Genomic DNA, 20575 nt, shown 5'->3' with positions numbered 1-20575 from the left:
TACACAGCGTGGACATCAATCATTTTAGATTACATTCCAATCGGATACACAAATAATCGGATTTGGACTCACAGTGTGAACGTAGCCATAGTCATAGAAGATCCAAATCCATGGTAATGCAACACTGTTTGCTAGCAGTATATGCGCAGAAGAAGAAGAGGCGATCAATCGATATGTTTATATCTCTCAACCAGTGTTTCAAATGCGGAAAGATATCAATAAAACAGCTTAAGAATAATATCTCACATAGCATTACATTTACCTCAGGCATTTAGCGTCGACTGCAGGTTCACTTGAGAAATGAACTCTAGACAGAAGCATTTCATATATGCACCTTATTAGCCTTTTCATTATATTCACTTAACCTGTTAGTACTGTCTTGATTATTTAATGTGTTTAAATAAATTTGTCATGAAAACAAGTTATGACACAGCCACTGTGTAAATTATTATATTTTAAAAATGAATTGGATTAGAAAATTAGCTTTATAATTAGATTTAGAAGTTAATGCAAAACTTGCCTTATGTGCAATTTAAAGTACTTTTTTTTGAGTGTTCATTATATCTAAAAATAAATAGCAACTGAATTTAATCATTTGGGCTCTGCTGTTAAATGTAACCTTTCATTTTATAGTAATGTGTAATTAAGAGCTCCCTATATAGTTTACAGCATTAGCCAAGAAAGATTTTTTTATCCTTTAGAAATGTTTAATTATAATAGAATTTATTAAACACATACACACATTTGTTAAAAAAAAAAAAACAGTTTAAAAGAAGCAATTTTGTGTTTATTCTTCTCCCCCCTGCTGTACCGAACCGTCATGTTTGTGTACCGTTAATGATCAATGATCAACACTCAATGATCACTTGAGTAAAAACGCAATCAAATGGCTTGTTTCAAACTCTAATATCTGGAAGAGATAATGTGCAACTCCTACAAAAATAAATAAGATAAAACACAGAATCCTGCGACTCCCAGGAGCGTCAGCCGTGTAAAAGCGGCTGTTTAGGCGTGGAAATGAGCGTCAGGGCGCGCGAACAGACCCGAGGCGAACACGCGAGCGACGGAGGGTTAATAGAAGGCTAATGACTGTGGAGGAGAGCGGGAGAAACACTTCAGAGCGTGATAGGTGTCAAACAGCCAATCACACGCCTCTCTCTCTCCGTTCACTCACTCTCGTCCTCCTACACACTCTCTCTGGCTTTCATCATTCACAACTGCTGCTCTTCTCGTCTCCCGTCTCACTAATTTGATCATCATCTTCGTTCTATCAGTCTCCTGAGAGTTTGTCTCTGATGTCTGACGCAAATGTTTCCAAATGAGGATGCAGAAAACACCACAAGATCAGTGCATTCGGCTTTAAAGACAACATATTTCAAATTTTACTGCCTTAAAGGTTATGTGTGATTTTTTTTAAATAGCTTCTTGTGTTCCAGTTTAATATGCAGAGGGAAAACGCCTGTCAAAACACTGATTTGTTTGTTTAAAGCTGATTCAACCAATGATGAGAGTTTGAAGGCTGGACTATCGGTTTGACTGACCAATGGCAGAAGAGGGGCGTGTTCAAATGTCCCGCTCTTACCATAACCGCCAGTTTAACACACTACTAACTAACTCAACCAGGCCCCGCCCCTTTATTCTGCGCATTAATTATTATAATGAGGAATATTGTGAGGTGTTCGTTCCTGGAAGAAACTCAAGACTACAATGGAGGCGTTTCAGGAGTTCAGAAACACTGACACTGATATAGAGAAGAACTCCTGCTGGAGGGACTTTATGCTTGGTAACATTACGCGCTAAAGAAAGACAAACATGGAAAAAAGCAGAATAGGTCCTCTTTAAATGAACGCCACTTCACGCAGTCTTAAAAAGCTCATGGCTAATTACCCAAAGTAATTAAACCGTATGAGACTCAGACAACTTTAATCAGCAGAGCTCACGCTCTCAGGTGAAAACACTGAACGACACACAGCGGCCCGTGATCCTGCTGGATGTTTGTTGTCTCTTGTGTCCCTCACTGGGACCCGTAGCGCGAAGGTTCGGCCCATCCATATGCTGGCCCTGCCACACTGGGCTCATTAGCACAGGGGATAATTAAACACACAGCTGTTAATGAGCAGCAGGAGACGACACACACACACACACACTGACTCTCACTCCTGTGTGTGTTTATGGAAGCGCTTTATATTGATGCAGGTTTTTAAAGATTGTAATAAGGAACTTCCCCAGGGGGAATGATAAACTACATCTGTCGGTCTCGTCTCTGAATCTCAAGATTCAGCAACAAACAAACCCGAGGAGGAACAATAATTCAGCAGCCAGAGCAACATGATGGTGGATTGCATGTGTCTGGACTTCAAAAATGAAATCAAAAATCCTTGTATTTATTCCTTCGCTCTCAGGACACTGTTGAAAAACAGACTGAATCCTCCTGAAGTGTTTGCTGGTTTTAGACATAGTCCTTTAATCACTGTCTGTTGATGAAAAATTCCTTTACTTTGGTCACTATTTTGTCATGCCAAAAAAAGAAAAAAATGTTATTTAATTTTTAATTATAATTTTGTTTAAATTAATAATAAAATACACTACCGCTCAAAAGTTTCTGGTATGTAAGATTTTTTTAATGTTCCTGAAAGAGTCTCTTCTGCTCACCAAGGCTGCATTTATTTGATCAAAGTACAAAATATTTTTTACTAGGGCTGCACAATATATCGAAATTATCGAAATATCGCAAATGTATACATCGCGATATGCATATCGCAACAGCTTGCAATAACTGGGGTCATGAACAACAGACAAAGAGAAAATCACTCACTGCTCTCGGCTGAATAACTTTTGTAGCTTTAATAAGAATCAGGATATATTTAATTCATACAGTGAAAACTAAACTGTTTTATTTTTACATTTGATTATTGAGTTTCTGCTGTTTAATAACCCTAATGTAGGATAACCTGAACCCTGTGGTTTACACTGATGTTAAATAACACTTCTTATGTTTCAGTAAAACACTGATGTTCACTGTCAGATGTTTAGCGATGTTTTCTTGTCACAAAAAGAACGTGAAACACTCATGTAGGTTATATCATTTTAAATATATTTTAAAGATAATTTAAGTTTATTTTACACACTTTAAGCATTATCAGATCGCATATCGAATATCGCATTATTTAATGAGTTATCGCATATCGCACTTTTCTTCAATATCGTGCAGCCCTATTTTTTACATTCAAATATTATTACAATTTAAAACACGTTTTTTTCTATGTGAATATATCAAAGCTGAATTTTCAGCATCATAACTCCAGTCTTTGTCACATGATCCTTCAGAAATCATTTTTAATATGATGATTTGCTGCTCAAGAAACATTTCTGATTATTATCAGTGTTGAAACATTTGTTTTTTGAATAGAAGATTCAAAATAACAGCATTTATGTGAAATATAAATATTTGATAACACTATAAATGTCTTTACTGTCACTTTTGATCAATTTAATGCGTCCTTGATGAATAAAAGTATAACTTTCTTACTGACCCCAAGCTTTTGAAAGGTATAGTGTATCTTAAAAGTATCTAAATATATTTAATGAGTATAATGTGTATTTCATCTAGTGTTTGGTGCATTCAAAATTCAAGTAGTATGGAAATAGGGCAACTAAAAAAAAATCTAAAACAAAAAAGAACAATATAAATGTTTATTCTGTGTACTTTATTAATAATTTTGTTGACAAGATGGCTGGTGTAGTTGGTCTCCCAGCCTGACAAGCGTCCGATCTTAACCAGACCAGACTGACCAGCAAACACCCTTGAGCTCTCTCTCTTTATATATAGCGAATAACATCGTTCAAGATGCACGGAAATACAGTCATTCGTTCCAGTTCCTTCCACTCACCTTAAGAAACTTGTAGAGGAGGAAAGTAAACCAGTTTGTTAGCATCTTCTCAGCCACAGATTCAGTCCTGAGGGGGGAACAGAGTAAAAAATAAATGTCAAGGATTTATTTACTTGGGTGTGCGCGTCCCTGAGGGAACCTTTAAGAGCAGAGAGATGCTTTGAAGGCTTCTTCATTTCACAATTTCCCAAGCCTCACAACAAGAGAAACAGCCATTCTGATAACCAACATCTTTGGAGGGGATGTTGTATTAAACTCCCATTTGACATCAAAGTGCGGCGGCCGAATTATTCCGGCAGCGATGGTGAACGCAGCTCGGGGAAAAACCTTCAAAGCACACACGCTAATAATTTAGCATTAACAACAAACCAAAGCGCCGCTCTCTTCCCTCGCAAAGCAAACCACGAAACTTCATTAAGAAAACACCAATTAAAAATATTCAGTATCTTCTGTCATTAAACAGAAACCTGGCGCACAATAACAACCCCCCAAAAAAGTCCCTCAGAATGAGGCTAATTACACGGCTTGGTAATTAACGGACCTTATTAGCGCTAATCTGCTCACGGCGTGCGAGAGGAGGTGTAGACGAGGAGTCTGCTGAAATATGTTTGCTTTTACCATCTCTGCTGAATTATTCACGCGTTCTGATGCCAACAAATGCAGAGGAGAAACACAGACTGTGAGGGGTTATTAAAAAAAATGAGGATATTGTGCTGGAAACGTTCCTGAAGGGGTGAAAGATTGAGATTTGACAGCTCGCATTTATTTGATCTTTAGGTGATGCTTGTCATGGCAGAGAGAAGAAGCTGCAGCGGAACAAACTCACTCTGAAGACGAGAGATCAGAGCGACAGAATGATCATATCTGACAGATTCAGTGTCCATAGTGATATACTGGTGACACACATGAATATGGCTTATCAATCACTGAACATGTCAAGAACATGACCTGGTCATAATTGACTATTCCAATAATATTTAATAATAATAATAATAATAATAATAATAAGTAAATTGGTTAACCTAAATAAACAAATAATAATAATAATAATAATAATAATAATAATAATAATAATAAATGTTTTAGCTAAATAACTAACCAAATAAATAAATAATAATAATAAATGGGATAGGGGAAAAATAATAACTCAAATAATAATAATAAATTGTTAAGCGAAATACATATATATATATATATATATATATAAATAATAATAATAATAATAATAATAATAAATGGTTCAGTAAAATAAATAAATAAAAAATGGTTAATCAACAACAACAACAACAACAATAATAATAATAATAATAAATGGGTTAAGCTAAATAAATAAACAGAAAAATAATAAATGGTTAAGTGAAATAAATAAATAAAAAATAAATGAATAAATAAATAATGGGATAGGGTAAATAAATAATCAAATAAATAATAATAATAAATTGTTAAGTGAAAAATAAATAATAATAAATGGGTTAAGCTAAATAAATAAACAATAATAATATAATAATAAATGGTTAGGTGAAATAAATAATAATAATAAAAATTGGGTTAAGCTAAATAAATAAACAAATAATAATAAATATCATCATAAATGGTTACGTGAAATAAATACAAATATTAATAATAATAAATATTTAGGTTAATGATAAAAACAAACAAAATATGTTTGTTATATTTTGTTTATTATTATATTAATTATATTTTGGTCCTAAAAATATATATATTTATAATATATATATATTTTTTCCTTCTAATTTTGTGGAAAGCAGAAAATGTTCCATGACATGCCATCGTTAGATTGATCCAGACGGAGTCTTTGTACCTTCATGGTAAATGAAGCCAAAGTGAAGGACATGAGACAGCGGCGCTTGAGGAACTGTAGATCAGACCATTTCAGAAATCGCTGATTTGTTTTTGTGATATTGACGTAAGACTGACATGCACCATGTTCTGGACTAAAGTCATAAACTCCTCGACTCTCGCGCTCGATCTCTCATCACATCTCAGCTGGTCTCGTCACATCTTCATCTCGCTCCGCAGGGAACGTGTGTGTGTTCAGGTGTGTAATATCATCTGACAGAAACAGAGGGATGAAACACCGACGACCACGAAAGGGCAAAGCCTGGAAACGGGGGGATGGAGAGCGAATGAGTGATGGGAGAATAAAGTGACCTCTAGAAGTCAAACTCACGAAGTCCATTAACACCGTGTGCGTTAACAGGTGCGACATGGGAACTTGAACGTGAAGTGAGGCGCCGTACCTTCGCAACAGGAGTGTGGGGTGGGTCTTGCTCTCCAGGTTTATACTAAACTATTTTTTAAAAATTTCAAATTTAAAAATTATGTGCTACATCGTATGTGCTAGAAATTATTTTTAAGCAATTGTTGACAGCATCAGTAAAAAAAATAAATAAAAAAAAAATCTTTTTAATTATATTACAGAAGGATCTCTACAAAGAGATTCAATTTTGGGCTCAGTAAGTACGAAAGAACATATGAAAGAACATGAATTAAAAACAACAATGATGTGCCCCGATAAAACATTTATAATAAACACTGCAATATTACATAAAAAACTAGAGCCGAAAATCCCGCTGGATTTCATCCTCTGAATTTAAGCTTAATAAAGCCCAAACCTCGTCGTCGGTCCATCGGTCGTATTTTTTAAACTCCATTGTTGATTCGAATAGCAAACAACTGTTCCTGCACGCACCGGTCCGCAACAGATGAAATGCTGTGTGGAGTCAACCAATCAAGATGCGGCCTGAACTCGACCAATCAGCGTGTTCACTGCACAAGTCCCACCCCTGAAGGTTTCTTAACTTTGAAAAAGCACCACCTTGCGAGCAGGGACTTTCTGAGGGGCAAATATTTACCCGGAACATAATTTAGACCCTGCAGTGGAAACACAGCGGGCCCTATCTTGCACCCAGCGCAATTGACTTTGTACACCGACACATGTATCATTCCTATTTTGCACCCGCGCACAGCGGACTTTTCCCTCCACAGACGCACGTCGGTAAACTAAGAAGTGAACTTGCGCTCCCGGGGGCGGTTCAGCGCAAAGAGGAGGCGTGTTCCGGCGCAAACGTTCCCTGGTGCTATTTTGCAGTTTCAGAAAACTATTCCTCCACTGACCACGAAAAACCTCGTCTAAAGTCAGTGACGCGCGTGTTATTCAGATGCTATTTTAAGGGCGCATGCTTGGCCATAATCAATGTAGCGTGTGCACAACACACACACACTTTGATTCTCTCATCTACACAGACGCAGCAGTTCTCATTTTTAGAAAACTATACATTATTACAAGGAAAAATATTAACACACGAGGGAAATCATTGTTGTGTCCATGAAGATGTGAAAAAATAGGCTTAAATCTAGCTTACACATTTACCCAAATTATCATACGCCTGTTTAACCGAAGCTAATTTGGGTGTGTTTCTCCATCCCCAATGTCACTTCTCTGTGTTTTACGGCCCTGACGAGAACGTCGGTCTCCTCGGCTGTGAACCGCTCCTGGCGAATCCGCCGTTATAATAGCAATCCGCCATGGAACAAGCGCGCCTGCTCTTAAAGGGAATGTGAGATGACGCTCTGATTGGTTTATTTCATGTTACGCCCAAACCACACCTATGAGTGATGAAGCTACTTCAGACCAACACATTTTAGATTTGCGTCGGGCGCAAGAGTCATTTATCCCGCCCAGCAACAGCGCCCGAGATCCTCCCACAAAGTTACTTGCGCTTCACGCTTGATACTTGCGTTTCAGATCGTTAAAATAGGGCCCAGCGAGTCCCAGCCCAAAGGAGTTCCTGGGGTGGAAACGTGGCTGTACAAAAACTTGAAGGTGCAGTGAGCTGGCGTACCTTCTCAGCAGGAGTTTGGGGTGGTTCTTGCTCTCCAGGTTCTTGTCGATGAGGTCGGACAGCAGTTGTTTCAGCACACCGGTGGCGTACTCCATCTCTCCCTGCAGGGCGCTCATGATGAGAGACGCCACGTTCCCTCGGTCCCGCATGGAGAACGAGCGCTGAGCCTCTAACGTGCGGATGAACGTCAGCAGAAAGTGCTTCTTATTCAAGAGCTGCCCGAACAGAGTCAAAGACTTCTCCACGTTCGCCGGCACCTGAGAGAGACGAGACGAGACACACTGCGATCAGATCAGAACATCAAGTCTAGTCACATTTATTTATACAGCAAATTATATCATACAGATCATCTCAAAGCAGCTTATCGGTGATAAACAGGAAAATAACAGCTTAATGCTGCATAATTCAGCAATTCTGAAACAATCATTTCAGCTGTAAAGCAGCTCTACAGAAAACAATAGTGTCATTGTTCAGATCAATTCAGTATTGATTCAATTCAGTTAAAAATTAATAAATATAATTATCATCATCATCATAATGATAATATTAAATAATAAAAAATGTTAGAATAAATAAAATTATTAATAATAGGGTTAAAGTAAATAAATATTATAAATAATAAATGGGTTAGGATAAATAAAATAAAATAATAAAATGAATAATAATTCATGGGTTAAGGTAAATAAACAAATATTAATAATATATTAATAATAATGATAAATAAAATAAATAACAGCAACAATAATAAAAGGGTTAGGATAAATAATAAAATAATAAAACAAATAATAATAATCAATGGTTGTTTAGGTAACCATTGATTACGGTAAGTAAAGGTAAACAAAATAAAATAAAGGGATAGGATAAATAAATAAATAAATAAATAAATAGGGTAAATAAAATTAATAATAAACCAACAAAAACAATAATATAAAAATTGCAAATAAAAGGTTTATCAATTATAAAACAAACTCACATTCAGCTGTAAAGCAGTTCTACAGAAGACAACAGTGTCGTTATCAAATCATTAATGTTACTGAATGTGTCTTATAAACCCCAACTAAGCAATCTAGAGGTGTGAAACCCAAACTCCACCCGGTGACAGTAGTGGGGAATAAACCAGGTTTAATCCCGGGATAATTCTGCTCTGGACTAACATTAGCCTGGGTTAAACCTGTCCGCATGTACCTCCATCTCCTTCAGCACCGGATGGTCCTCTATTCCTGGGAAAAGCACTCTCATGGCATACGTGCGGTAATCCAGGAACGGTATTCCCGCTCCATCCAGATCCTGAGTCAGCTCATGGATATCGGTCTGCAGCTCCGCAAACGCTGGAAACAGAGTCAGAGAAACCGTGAATCCCAGTGTCATGCAAAGTAGAAGAAAACGGGTTTCTTGAATTCTGATCAGATATTCAGTCGGTCTAGTCGTTTATTAGATGCTTATTAACATGCGAAAACGTGCAACATGCTCTCCTTCCCAAGCTTCCGATCCAGTCTGCCACTCGCCTAATCAATCTGGACGGTGTGGTTATTTATTGCCTCTTTTTATTCATCCTGGAGGACGCCTCATCACTTATCAGAGACCTGTCACTCTCGCCTCCTGCTATCCATCTCTTTTATCCTCTCTTCCCTGTCCTCATCCCTCTCTCCGTGTCTGGAGACCGACAAGGTCGTCACCTCGGGCCCGACAGAGACAGATAATGGGCGACTCGTCTCACGCCCTTGTGACCACGGAGGGAATGAGACGGGCGTTCAGCGCGCGCGTGTGTGTGTATATGATAAATGATGTGCGTGTCGTGAGGTCATCGCTAACAGGAGACCAGAGAAAACAAAGCCAATCAGAGAGAGGCGGCGAAGAGCAAACAGAAGAGAAAGATAGAACTGAACTCAATTGAAAAGGATTGAAGGAGAGTGATGAGATGGAGAGAACAAACAAATAAATGAAAGAGAACAAGAGGACGGATAAAGAGCCAATAAAAGAAAGAACAAAGAGCCAAAGGAAATATTAAAGAAAGAGCCAAAGGAAATGCAGAAGAAAAAAAGAAAGAAAGGTGTGTAACAGAGCAAAAGAAGAAAAGCAAAAGTAGTGAAAGAGCGAAAGAAAGCTCAATATAAGAGTGCAAAAGACAGTGTGAAATTGCGCAAAAAATAGAAAGCACAAAGAAAACACAAAAGAAAGAGTGCAAGTATCAAAAAGCATGAAAAGGTGTAAAAAAAATGAAAGTGAAACCGTGAAAGTATGAAAGCACAAAAGAAAGTGTGAAAGAAAGAAAGAGCAAAAGAAAGCATGAAAAATGAGAGCGAATAAAGAAAGAAAGAAAGAAAGAGCAAAAGGACAAAGAAAGAAAGTGAAAAAAAGCAAAAAAGTATGAAAGAAAGTGTAAAAGTCAGGAAGAAAGCACAAATGAGTGAGGGAGCGAAAGAATGTGTGAAGGCATGAAAGAAAAAGTGATTGAAAGATAGCATTAAAAAGCACGACAGAAAGTGTGAAAGAAAGAGCAAAAGAGAGAAAGAAAGAGTGTGTTACCCTCTTTGCACTCCAGGGCGACTCTGGACTCCAGGTTGTGCATCTGCAGCTGCAGTCGCTTGAGCGTTCGATCCGCGTCGCGGGATTTGCGCTTGTAGGCGATGAGGATGATGATGATGACGAGCAGAAGAAGGCCTCCTCCTCCCCCGATCCCGATGATGGCGGGAAGAGTCAGCAAGCTGTCGGAGTAGATCTGCAGGGTTCCTGGAGAGTAGCGGAAACCTCCGGCCAGGATCTGCGCAACACACACACACACACACAGTGAGCACGTCACACGATGATTGACAGGTGTCAAAGTGGTCAGTGCACGGAAAACAGGAATTTTATTTTTCTTATGTAATAATAATATAGTTTGATATAATGTCCTTTACAAGTCCGCAAAGAGTAGTTACTGAAACTAAACAGCAAAAACAGTTCAGAAATCATGAGCTCATGAATATGACTGTCCAACACAGCTCCTCATTTCATAAGCAAAAAGCTCAGCCAATCATGACAGAGGTCATTTACATATGAAAGAGTAGCCTGTTTAAAGTCAGCATGAAACATAAGTTGCGTTATTCTTTTCTATTGTGATGTTTATGAAAGAGCTTCTGGAACAAGAACAAATGTGGGCGGGGCTTGATTGTGTCCATGAGGAATTGATTGGATGGTTGTGGTTTGCTATTGGCTGATCTCATGTGAGTGACAGGTTATAGCCACGCCCTCGTCATCAGAGAAGAGAAGAGATGCTGCAAGAGGAACTTATTCTCATTCAAGATTATGAGGAACATGAATTAAAAACAATAATGCTGTGCACCGATACAACATTTATAATAAACACTGCAATATTCCATTCAAAACAAGAACTTTCAAGTGTGATTTCATGGTGACTTTATTTGTAAATGTCAGAGTAAGTGGTAAAATGGTCATGAAAAACTAAACTATGCCTTTTTTTGGTGCAAGAAACCAAGACTCTCATTATAAGTAGACTAAAATATAGGATAAAATGAGCTCCTAAAACATTTGTGATTACGTTTTATCCCACAATCCCATTGTGAACGCACCTCACAGAAACACATTGATCCTCATTGCTGGAATAAAGCTGCATCTTAGAGGGTGTTATTAATGTAGATCACACTCAGCCGGGTTTAAGGGGCTAATGGGGTCAGGCAGGCTAGTGTGAAGTTTTATACTGAGTAAACTGAGCTAAACGGGGGTGTCTCGCTGTCACAGCTTCCATATGGGTCGAGGACAAACATGTGGGTCAAACACGCCGGCGTTCTCCCTTCAGACTCGTCTCGCACAGAAAGAGAGCAGACAGCTTGGGAAAAAACATCGGAGCAATGTTTTAATAACTCTGCCTTCACGCTCATGTTCAGCAAATAAAGAGCGCTATTTAAAGATGAAAATGACCATGTAAATACAGATCTGCTTCTCAGATTCTTTGCAAACTCAGCGTAAATAAACACAACGAAACCCCCCGAGAGCAACGACAGAAACTGCCATCAGTAATCTGATGCTGAGAAACACGGACTGAAACGCAGGAGAAAAGAGATGAATGAGAGGAAGAGACGGCGTGATAGTCGTGGGAAAGAGCAGAAGAGGAGAAGGGAGTCACACACTGCGCTGACACACTTACGGTCACTTTATGTTGGCCGGTGAGATCTGGCCATTCACACAGCAGCTGCGTCTCTGACACGGTCAACACACACGCTTTGTCACTGATCAGAACGGTGTAGTTCAGCCTGTAGTTCCCGGGAGCCGAGGGAATCAGATTCCTGCCCTGAAACACAACACAAACAGCTTGATTTTGATCATATTGTACATCATCATACAGAACATCATCCAAAAATACTCTACCAGTGTTTCCAAATCCTCAAAGATGAAGCACGTGAGATTTTTAGGTTAAGACTACACTCTCTTATCCCAGTTTATTGTTCATTGACTGCTATTATTATGCCATTTATTAGTTTATCTTCCCCAAAAGTGTAAACATTGAGCTTCCCATTAACCATCTAAACATTGAGTGTCCGCTCAGACCCGTCAATCTCTTTTCTGCTCGGCCTATAGCGAGAGTTTGGGGCGTGGCTAATGTAGCAGGGGGCGTGGCTAAAATAAAATATTAAATTAAAAACTTGAAATAATTAAAAATGTTTCCTGACAAAATAAGTTAAAGTCACAGTCCTAAAATGACTAAAACTAAAACTGAACTAAATAGAAATATTTAAAAAACATTTTACCAAAACATAAATTAAAAAGCTAATTCAAAATATTAATACTATAATAGTATATAAACAACACTAAAGTAACACTGCTGTGAACCAGGATGGTTAAATTCCTCATGATTTCCATACGTCTGTGCATATGATGCATTCGCTCAACACACACTGCCTCTCTCCGTCCAAGGGGTTTATGGGATGGCAAAACCCGGAGGCAGAAGCATGCATTAATATTTACATGCTTCATTTAGAGGCGTGTGATACTGAAGGGCTCCATTTAACATGTAGACTCAACTCATGTTGCATATTACCCAGAAGGGTTTGCATGTGAAATTGAATTGCGCAGATAATCCGATGCATGTCATTTTTCTGAAATTGTTTAACGCGGTGCATGAAGTGAGAGACAGGACCAAAACACCACAGCATCAGCATTTCAATGAACTAGATAGTTAAAGTAAAAAGGGAGAGGCGTTTCCTATGCGAAACCTGCTGGCTTAATGGCATTGGTGTGATTGTGAATGGTTTCCAAGGTGTTGCTATGCAGTTTCAGGGTCTGTAGAGTTGAAACTGTGGAGAAGAACTTTTCTTACACAAACTCATGGCTTCACTTCTTCAGAAGGCCTTTATTAACCCGCCAGAGCCAGATCGAGCACTTTATGAGGGATAGATGCACTTTTATGATGAATAGATGCACTTTTATGAGGGATAGATGCACTTTTATGATGGATATATGCACTTTTATCATGGATAGATGCACTTTTATGATGGATAGATGCACTTTTATGAGGGATAGATGCACTTTTATGATGGATAGATGCACTTTTATGATGATAGATGCACTTTTATCATGGATAGATGCACTTTTATGATGGATAGATGCACTTTTATGATGGATAGATGCACTTTTATCATGGATAGATGCACTTTTATGATGGATAGATGCACTTTTATGATGATAGATGCACTTTTATCATGGATAGATGCACTTTTATCATGGATAGATGCACTTTTATGAGGGATAGACGCAATTTAATGAGGGATAGATGCACTATTATGATGATAGATGCACTTTTATCATGGATAGATGCACTTTTATGATGGATAGATGCACTTTTATGAGGGATAGATGCACTTTTATGATGGATAGATGCACTTTTATGATGATAGATGCTCTTTTATCATGGATAGATGCACTTTTATGATGGATAGATGCACTTTTATGAGGGATAGACGCAATTTAATGAGGGATAGATGCACTATTATGATGATAGATGCACTTTTGTCATGGATAGATGCCCTTTTATGATGGATAGATGCACTTTTATGATGATAGATGCACTTTTATCATGGATAGATGCACTTTTATGATGGATAGATGCACTTTTATGATGATAGATGCACTTTTATCATGGATAGATGCACTTTTATGAGGGATAGACGCAATTTAATGAGGGATAGATGCACTATTATGATGATAGATGCACTTTTGTCATGGATAGATGCCCTTTTATGGACTTCAAAACTCATTATAAAGCTTGGAAGAGCCAATATATATTTTAATATAACTCTGATTGTGTTCGTCTGAAAGAAGAAAGTCATATACGTACACCTAGGATGACTTGAGGGCGAGTAAATCATGGGCTAATTTTCATTTTTGGGTGAACTATCCCTTTAAGTCAAAAATAAAAAAATACAGCATAAGTGCAATGAGATCGCGCAATACCTTCAGTATGAGAGGAGAACCGGGTTTGAGCTCCTGCATGGACGGACCGAAGGGTTCAAACACAGGATCAGGATAGAAACTGAAGGTCTCGTTCACCACCAGGAGCGTCTGAACGTTATCCATGATGAATCCGATCTCATCCGGTCCGCTTCCCACCTCTGAGAAACCTCTTTCAGAACCGGCCACGGACGGCACCAGACACACCATCACAGTGTTATTCAGCACAGTACAGTTCTGTGTGTGTGTGTGTGTGTGTGTGTGTATGTGAGAGAGAGAGAGAGAGAGAGAGAGAGAGAGAGAGAGAGAATTTGAATTTTAACAAACCTTTATTACAAATACATTTCACAGTATATTTAAATTACAATATGCATAAATATTAAGAGCAACCCCAACTCACAAGAAACACCCAATACCTTCAAAAGTAAAGATCATCCATATGCTTGTAATAAGCAAAATCAATCAATATTCTTGCTTGCAACATGTTTGAAAAAATAGCAACTACATTCTGCTCCAAATGTTATATATAGCCAATGCACTGCTTCTGTTACTTTCCAACAGAGGGAGAGAGAGCGCGAGAGAGATAGCGAGAGAGAGCGAGAGAGAGAGGGAGAGAGCGAGAGAAAGGGAGAGAGCGAGAGAAAGGGAGAGAGCGAGAGAGAGAGAGAGAGAGAGAGAGAGAGAGAGAGAGAGAGAGAGAGAGAGAGAGAGAGAGAGAGAGAGAGAGAGACAGAGAGACACTAACGCTGGTTAAGCGCACAGGAAAACAGCAGCGAGAGCCGTTCAGATGAGCAGGTCAAGGAGGAGGAAAGGTTATGTTCGCCCTGCGGGACTTTCTCTGGGCTTTATAGAGACATTTCATGTTCTATATCCCGTCATTTTAAAGGTTAAAGTGGGAAAAGGTGATTCAATGTCACACATACGCAAAGAAAAACATGTGCAGGCACACAGGGCTTCGGCTGAACACACTTGTTTTTCTGTTCCTGCTGCTTTACAGCTCAGAAGAGACTAAAAACACCAGAAAACTAGTCTATACAGTAAAGCTCACAAGTTTGGAGCCAGTAACCTTTGGTGCGGTTTTTAAAAGAAGTTTGAAGAACGCCTCCCGACTCTGCTTTAAAATGATTTTGGTGGGTCTTGAGATCGATTACTCTAGTCTAGGTGGGTATAATAAAAGTTTGGGAACCCCTGCCATGGAGGGTTAGGAAGTAGAGATAATAATGAACAGAATAATGAACAGAATAAATCAGCTACAGAGAGAATAAAGGGATGATCATCTGAATCAGTGTGTTCAGACACTTACGTTGACGGCACTGACGCTGCCGTACTTGGCTCTCATCTCCGGCTCTCTGACGGTGGCGAGGTTCGTGCCGGTGACCGTTAACAGGGTTCCACCGCTGACAGAGAAAACAACAGAGTGAACTCAAGAAAACATGATTTCCTCTTAACCATCAGCTTACACATCATTTACATTTCCTCCGCCGCTTTAGCCGATGGAGACTCTGTCTGAAGGACACTCGAACACTACGAGTGCGCAGAACTGCAGACGGACGGTGAAGACCGTCATCTAAAACATGTAGTGCACTACGCTTCAAAAGCTGGAGGTCAGTAATAATGTTTTTTCAAAAATAAATTATTTTAATTAATTAAAGACACATTAAGTTGATCAAAAGTGATCATTATAATGTTACAAAAGTTTTTTATTTTAAATGAACACTTTTCTTTTGAACTTTCTATTCATCAAATACTGAAAAAAAAGTTTCCACAAAAATTTAAATGTTTTCAACATTGATAATAATCATAAATGTTTCTTGAGCAGCAAATCATCATATTAGAATGATTTCTGAAGGATCATGTGACACTGAAGACTGGAGTAATGATGCTGAAAATTCAGCTTTAATATTTTGTTTTATTTTCATATTTTATTTTTGCAATATTTTACTACTTTTACTGAATTTTTTATCAAATAAATGCACGCAAACTTTTGTGTGTGCACGAGAAACTTTTGTGTTACGATACGTTACGTGAGCATGTGAAAGTCTGTATATTTTTATTTTTACAAAGGTCCCTAGAGGGCCTCCGTAGAAGAGACTTCTTTCAGAAACATTAAAAAATCTTATCGACCCCAAACTTTTAAACAGCAGTGCATATTATGTTCATAATTTCAAAACATATACTGTATATATATATATATATATATATATATATATATATATATATATATATATATATATATATATATATATATTTTTAAATGGATATGATTTTTAAATTTGCATAGAAGCATATAAACATCCATGTTAAGTAAATATAACTAGTCAGGACACTGTTAACAATATCACATTTATTAAATATGTAGATGTGAAGATGAAACAGCTGTTATTCGTGTGTGTGAATGAGTGTCGAAAAATAATTTTCACAATTTCAGGTACAAAAACTAACCAGGGTCTCTCTCTCTCTCTCTCTCTCTCCTCACGCTGGAGCATTAACCTGTTTAACATGTCTCTCTCTCTTTCTCACTCTCTCTCTCTCCTCACGCTGGAGCATTAACCTGTTTAACATGTCTCTCTCTCTTTCTCACTCTCTCTCTCTCTCTCTCTCTCTCTCTCTCTCTCTCTCTCTCTCTCTCCTCACGCTGGAGCATTAACCTGTTTAACATGTCTCTCTCTCTTTCTCACTCTCTCTCTCTCTCTCTCTCTCTCTCTCTCCTCACGCTGGAGCATTAACCTGTTTAACATGTCTCTCTCTCTTTCTCTCTTTCTCACTCTCTCTCTCTCTCTCTCTCTCTCTCTCTCTCCTCACGCTGGAGCATTAACCTGTTTAACATGTCTCTCTCTCTCTCTCTCTCTCTCTCTACACGTGTCTGTCTCTCGTTCCCTCTCTCTCTCTTTCTCACTCTCTCTCTCTCTCTCTCCTCACGCTGGAGCATTAACCTGTTTAACATGTCTCTCTCTCTTTCTCTCTTTCTCACTCTCACTCTCACTCTCTCTCTCTCTCTCTCTCTCCTCACGCTGGAGCATTAACCTGTTTAACATGTCTCTCTCTCTTTCTCACTCTCACTCTCTCTCTCTCACTCTCTCTCTCTCTCTCTCTCTCTCTCTCTCTCTCTCTCTCTCTCTCTCTCTCCTCACGCTGGAGCATTAACCTGTTTAACATGTCTCTCTCTCTTTCTCTCTTTCTCACTCTCTCTCTCTCTCTCTCTCTCTCTCTCTCCACACGTGTCTGTCTCTCGTTCCCTCTCTCTCTCTTCTTCGCGGTTCAGCGCTGATCGGTTTGCAGCTTTTCTCTGTCATCAGTTTGATGAAGTGATGTTCCTCAAAGCTCCAGAGACGAAGCTGCACACACTCGCGATCTCATCTAACTTGCTTCAAGCCTAAAGGAACAGGTCAGTGTGTGTGAGTGTGTGAGTGAGAGAAGGAGACGCACCTGGCGATGCTCCAGTCGGGCTCGATCTTCAGGACGCTGGGATCATCCGTGTAGTTGAACTTCACCTCTGGGTTTCTGAGCTCGGCTGCGTTTATGTCCACCATCACCGGGGTCCCGCCTGAGCCCAACCCTGCCGGAGTCACACACACGATCTCCCGGGCGCTCCGCCTGTCAAACACACACACCAGCAAACTCAACATCTCCTTCTGTTAAAGGACTTTTCGTATGCGTCTTTTCGTAGACTCTGAATTGTAAAAAAAACACATCTCAAAATACTTTTGCTACGGATGTGAAAAACAGAAAATTGAACCAGATCCGAATTTTTTCATAACGGACGAAAGTTTCGGAGGCAGTGAGTAAACGTGATTGACAACGTGAAGTTGTATTTATTTTTGAACGTACGAAACTTTCGGACTCAATGTGCAAAGACCTTTTCTTGTTTGTTATTACATGATTTGATTGTATTGGCAAACCCAGAGAGAGAACTGATTGTGAAGCGAATCACGTGTGTGCGAGCGCAGGGTGTGTGTGACACACACTTTCATCAGGTTGCATCAGGTTTGGGGGTTCAAAGATCACAGATTCACGGCTCCGAACATGACGGACTTTAATCTGATCAAACGAACACATGTGCGTCTGACGGCGCGTTTAGTCATGTGACAGATAAGAGGAGGATGAGATTCAGTCTGAAGGTTTGTTCCCATGTTTGATCAGTGTCCTCTGCGTGTGTGTGTGTGTGTGTGTGTGTGTGTGTGTGAAGCTGCAGTGTTGCCTAGGCAACCGTGTTCACAACACGCACTGGTGAAACCTGCTGAGTTCTGGATGTATTTTGACAAGACTGTCGTCACATGATTGGCTCCGACAACACAAACCCATCAATCGTTTCTGAAGACGGCTAAAAGAAATCAGTCACTTCTGCCAGTTCCTGTCTCATGACAGTGCTATTTTACACTTACTGCATAATACATTTTCCATGAGACAATAAAGTCATAAAAAATGACATACATTAACCCATGTTTCACCCCTACCATAAAGTACTATGACAGCACGATCATTTAGAGATGCTATCAGACGGCAATGAGAAGATTTCAGGTGAAATTTCACACCAAAATTTTTTGGTGTGTGTCTATGTATATATATATATATTGAGAATAATGGTAAAATAAACACATTATGCTAATGTGAAATTATAAGTTGAAATGTTCTTAATTTCCATGAACAAAATCTTAAGTGGTCAAAAAAAAAAAAAAAAAAAAAAAGAATTCTTTGTACAAAATGAAAAATGAAATATTTTATTTAAATAGCATTCCAATAATAATTTTATTTAAATAGCATTCCCTCTGTTTCCTTCCAGGTTATGAATCTTGGTGTAATCATGGACTCAGACCTGTGCTTAACTAAACAAATAAATTCCGTGGTTAGGAATAGTTTTTATCAATTGCGGATTATTTCCAATATGAAATCGTTTTTGTCAGTGCAAGACTTGGAGAAGGTTACGCATGCTTTTATTACCTCACGCCTAGATTACTGCAACTCTTTGTATCTGGGTCTCCCTCAGTCATCTCTTGGTCGCCTCCAGTTAGTACAAAATGCAGCTGCAAGGCCGCTGACCGGGATTAAGAAATATGATCATGTCACCCCAATTTTAGCATCCCTTCATTGGCTCTCGATTCATTTTAGAATTCAGTTTAAAATCTTATTGTTTGTTTTTAAAGCTCTTAATAACCAAGCTCCATTTTACCTTAAAGATCTTCTTACTCCTTTGCCACCTTCCAGATTAAGATCTGCAGACAAGGCTCGATTATGTGTTCCCCGCTCCCGTTTAAAAACTAAAGGAGCTTTCTCAGTTGCCGCCCCCCGACTATGCCGCCTTGCACCTTCCATTAACATTTTTAAATCAAAATTGAAAACATACCTCTACTCTCTGGCGTTTTGATGCTCAATATCCTTGTTTTACTGTTTGTTTTGTGTGGTTCTACGTTACTGTGCTTTTATTTAGTTTATTTGTCTTATTATGTCCAGCACTTTGGATAACTCTGCTATGATGAAATGTGCTTTATAAATAAAATGTATTTACTTACTTACTAATAAATTTAATCAAAACCCATGGATGCTATTTTAGTACTGTTTATATACTATTATAGTATGTGTTAATATGTTGCTGTTATTTTATATTTTCATTGTAATTTTAGGATTTCATCATTTTATTATGTGCTTTTGTAATTTGTTTAATATTTCTATTTATTTTTACTTCAGTTTTAATTATTTTAGTATTTCAACTTTTTTTGTATTTTTGTATTTCAGGTCCAAAGCAATATTTCTAACATTTATATTTGATTTAATTTCAGCTTTACTTTAATTTAAAAATAATTAATAATAGTTTTAGTCAACAATAACACATACTAAATTATAACAATGTAGTAAATATTGTGTTAATTTATTTCATCACAAAATGATCCCACCACTGAGGGCCGTGTCTGAAAGCGTCAAATCCAACCGGTTAAAGCTTAAATGTATACATCATATGAAAGCTGAATAAATAAGCTTTCCACTGATGTATGGTTTGTTAGGATAGGACAATATTTGGCTAAGATACAACTATTGAAAATCTGGAATCTGAGGGTGCAAAAAAATCAAAACATTGAGAAAGTTTAAAGTTGTTCATTTATGTTCACGATTGTGCTGCATTCACTCACAAAACTAAATGTTTTATATATTTACGGTAGGAAATTTACTAAATATCTTCATGGAACATGATCTTTACTTGATATCCTAATGATTTTTGGCATAAAAGAAAAATCGATAATTTTGACCCATACAATGTATTGTTGGCTATCGTCACAGATATACCCGTGCGACTCGAGACTGGTTTTGTGATCCAGGGTCACAATAAGGCCGGCGACACACTGGCTGCGTGGCGTTTTCTCTGTCTCTGCACACCAGAAACAT

At 38.3% G+C, this 20575-nt stretch overlaps 1 protein-coding gene across 1 annotated transcript in view; it reads right to left on the bottom strand.

Moving 5' to 3' along the window:
• plxna1b (plexin A1b) overlaps window positions 1–20575 on the bottom strand; it is a 156478-nt gene that overhangs the window by 17271 nt on the left and 118632 nt on the right. Inside the window, exons 16-23 of the mRNA XM_081381179.1 lie at window positions 17627–17794; window positions 15504–15597; window positions 14204–14437; window positions 11901–12044; window positions 10283–10517; window positions 8942–9084; window positions 7757–8013; window positions 3891–3957 (exon numbers count right to left, since the gene is read on the bottom strand). Coding sequence (XP_081237305.1) covers window positions 3891–3957; window positions 7757–8013; window positions 8942–9084; window positions 10283–10517; window positions 11901–12044; window positions 14204–14437; window positions 15504–15597; window positions 17627–17794 — 1342 coding nt within the window. The remainder of the gene's footprint in view (window positions 1–3890; window positions 3958–7756; window positions 8014–8941; window positions 9085–10282; window positions 10518–11900; window positions 12045–14203; window positions 14438–15503; window positions 15598–17626; window positions 17795–20575) is intronic.

This window comes from Scardinius erythrophthalmus (genome assembly GCF_964197995.2).
Source record: "Scardinius erythrophthalmus genome assembly, chromosome: 12".
Lineage (NCBI taxonomy): Eukaryota > Metazoa > Chordata > Actinopteri > Cypriniformes > Leuciscidae > Scardinius > Scardinius erythrophthalmus.
Note: the sequence above shows the minus strand (reverse complement) of the source record. Positions and strands in the feature narration are given on the sequence as shown.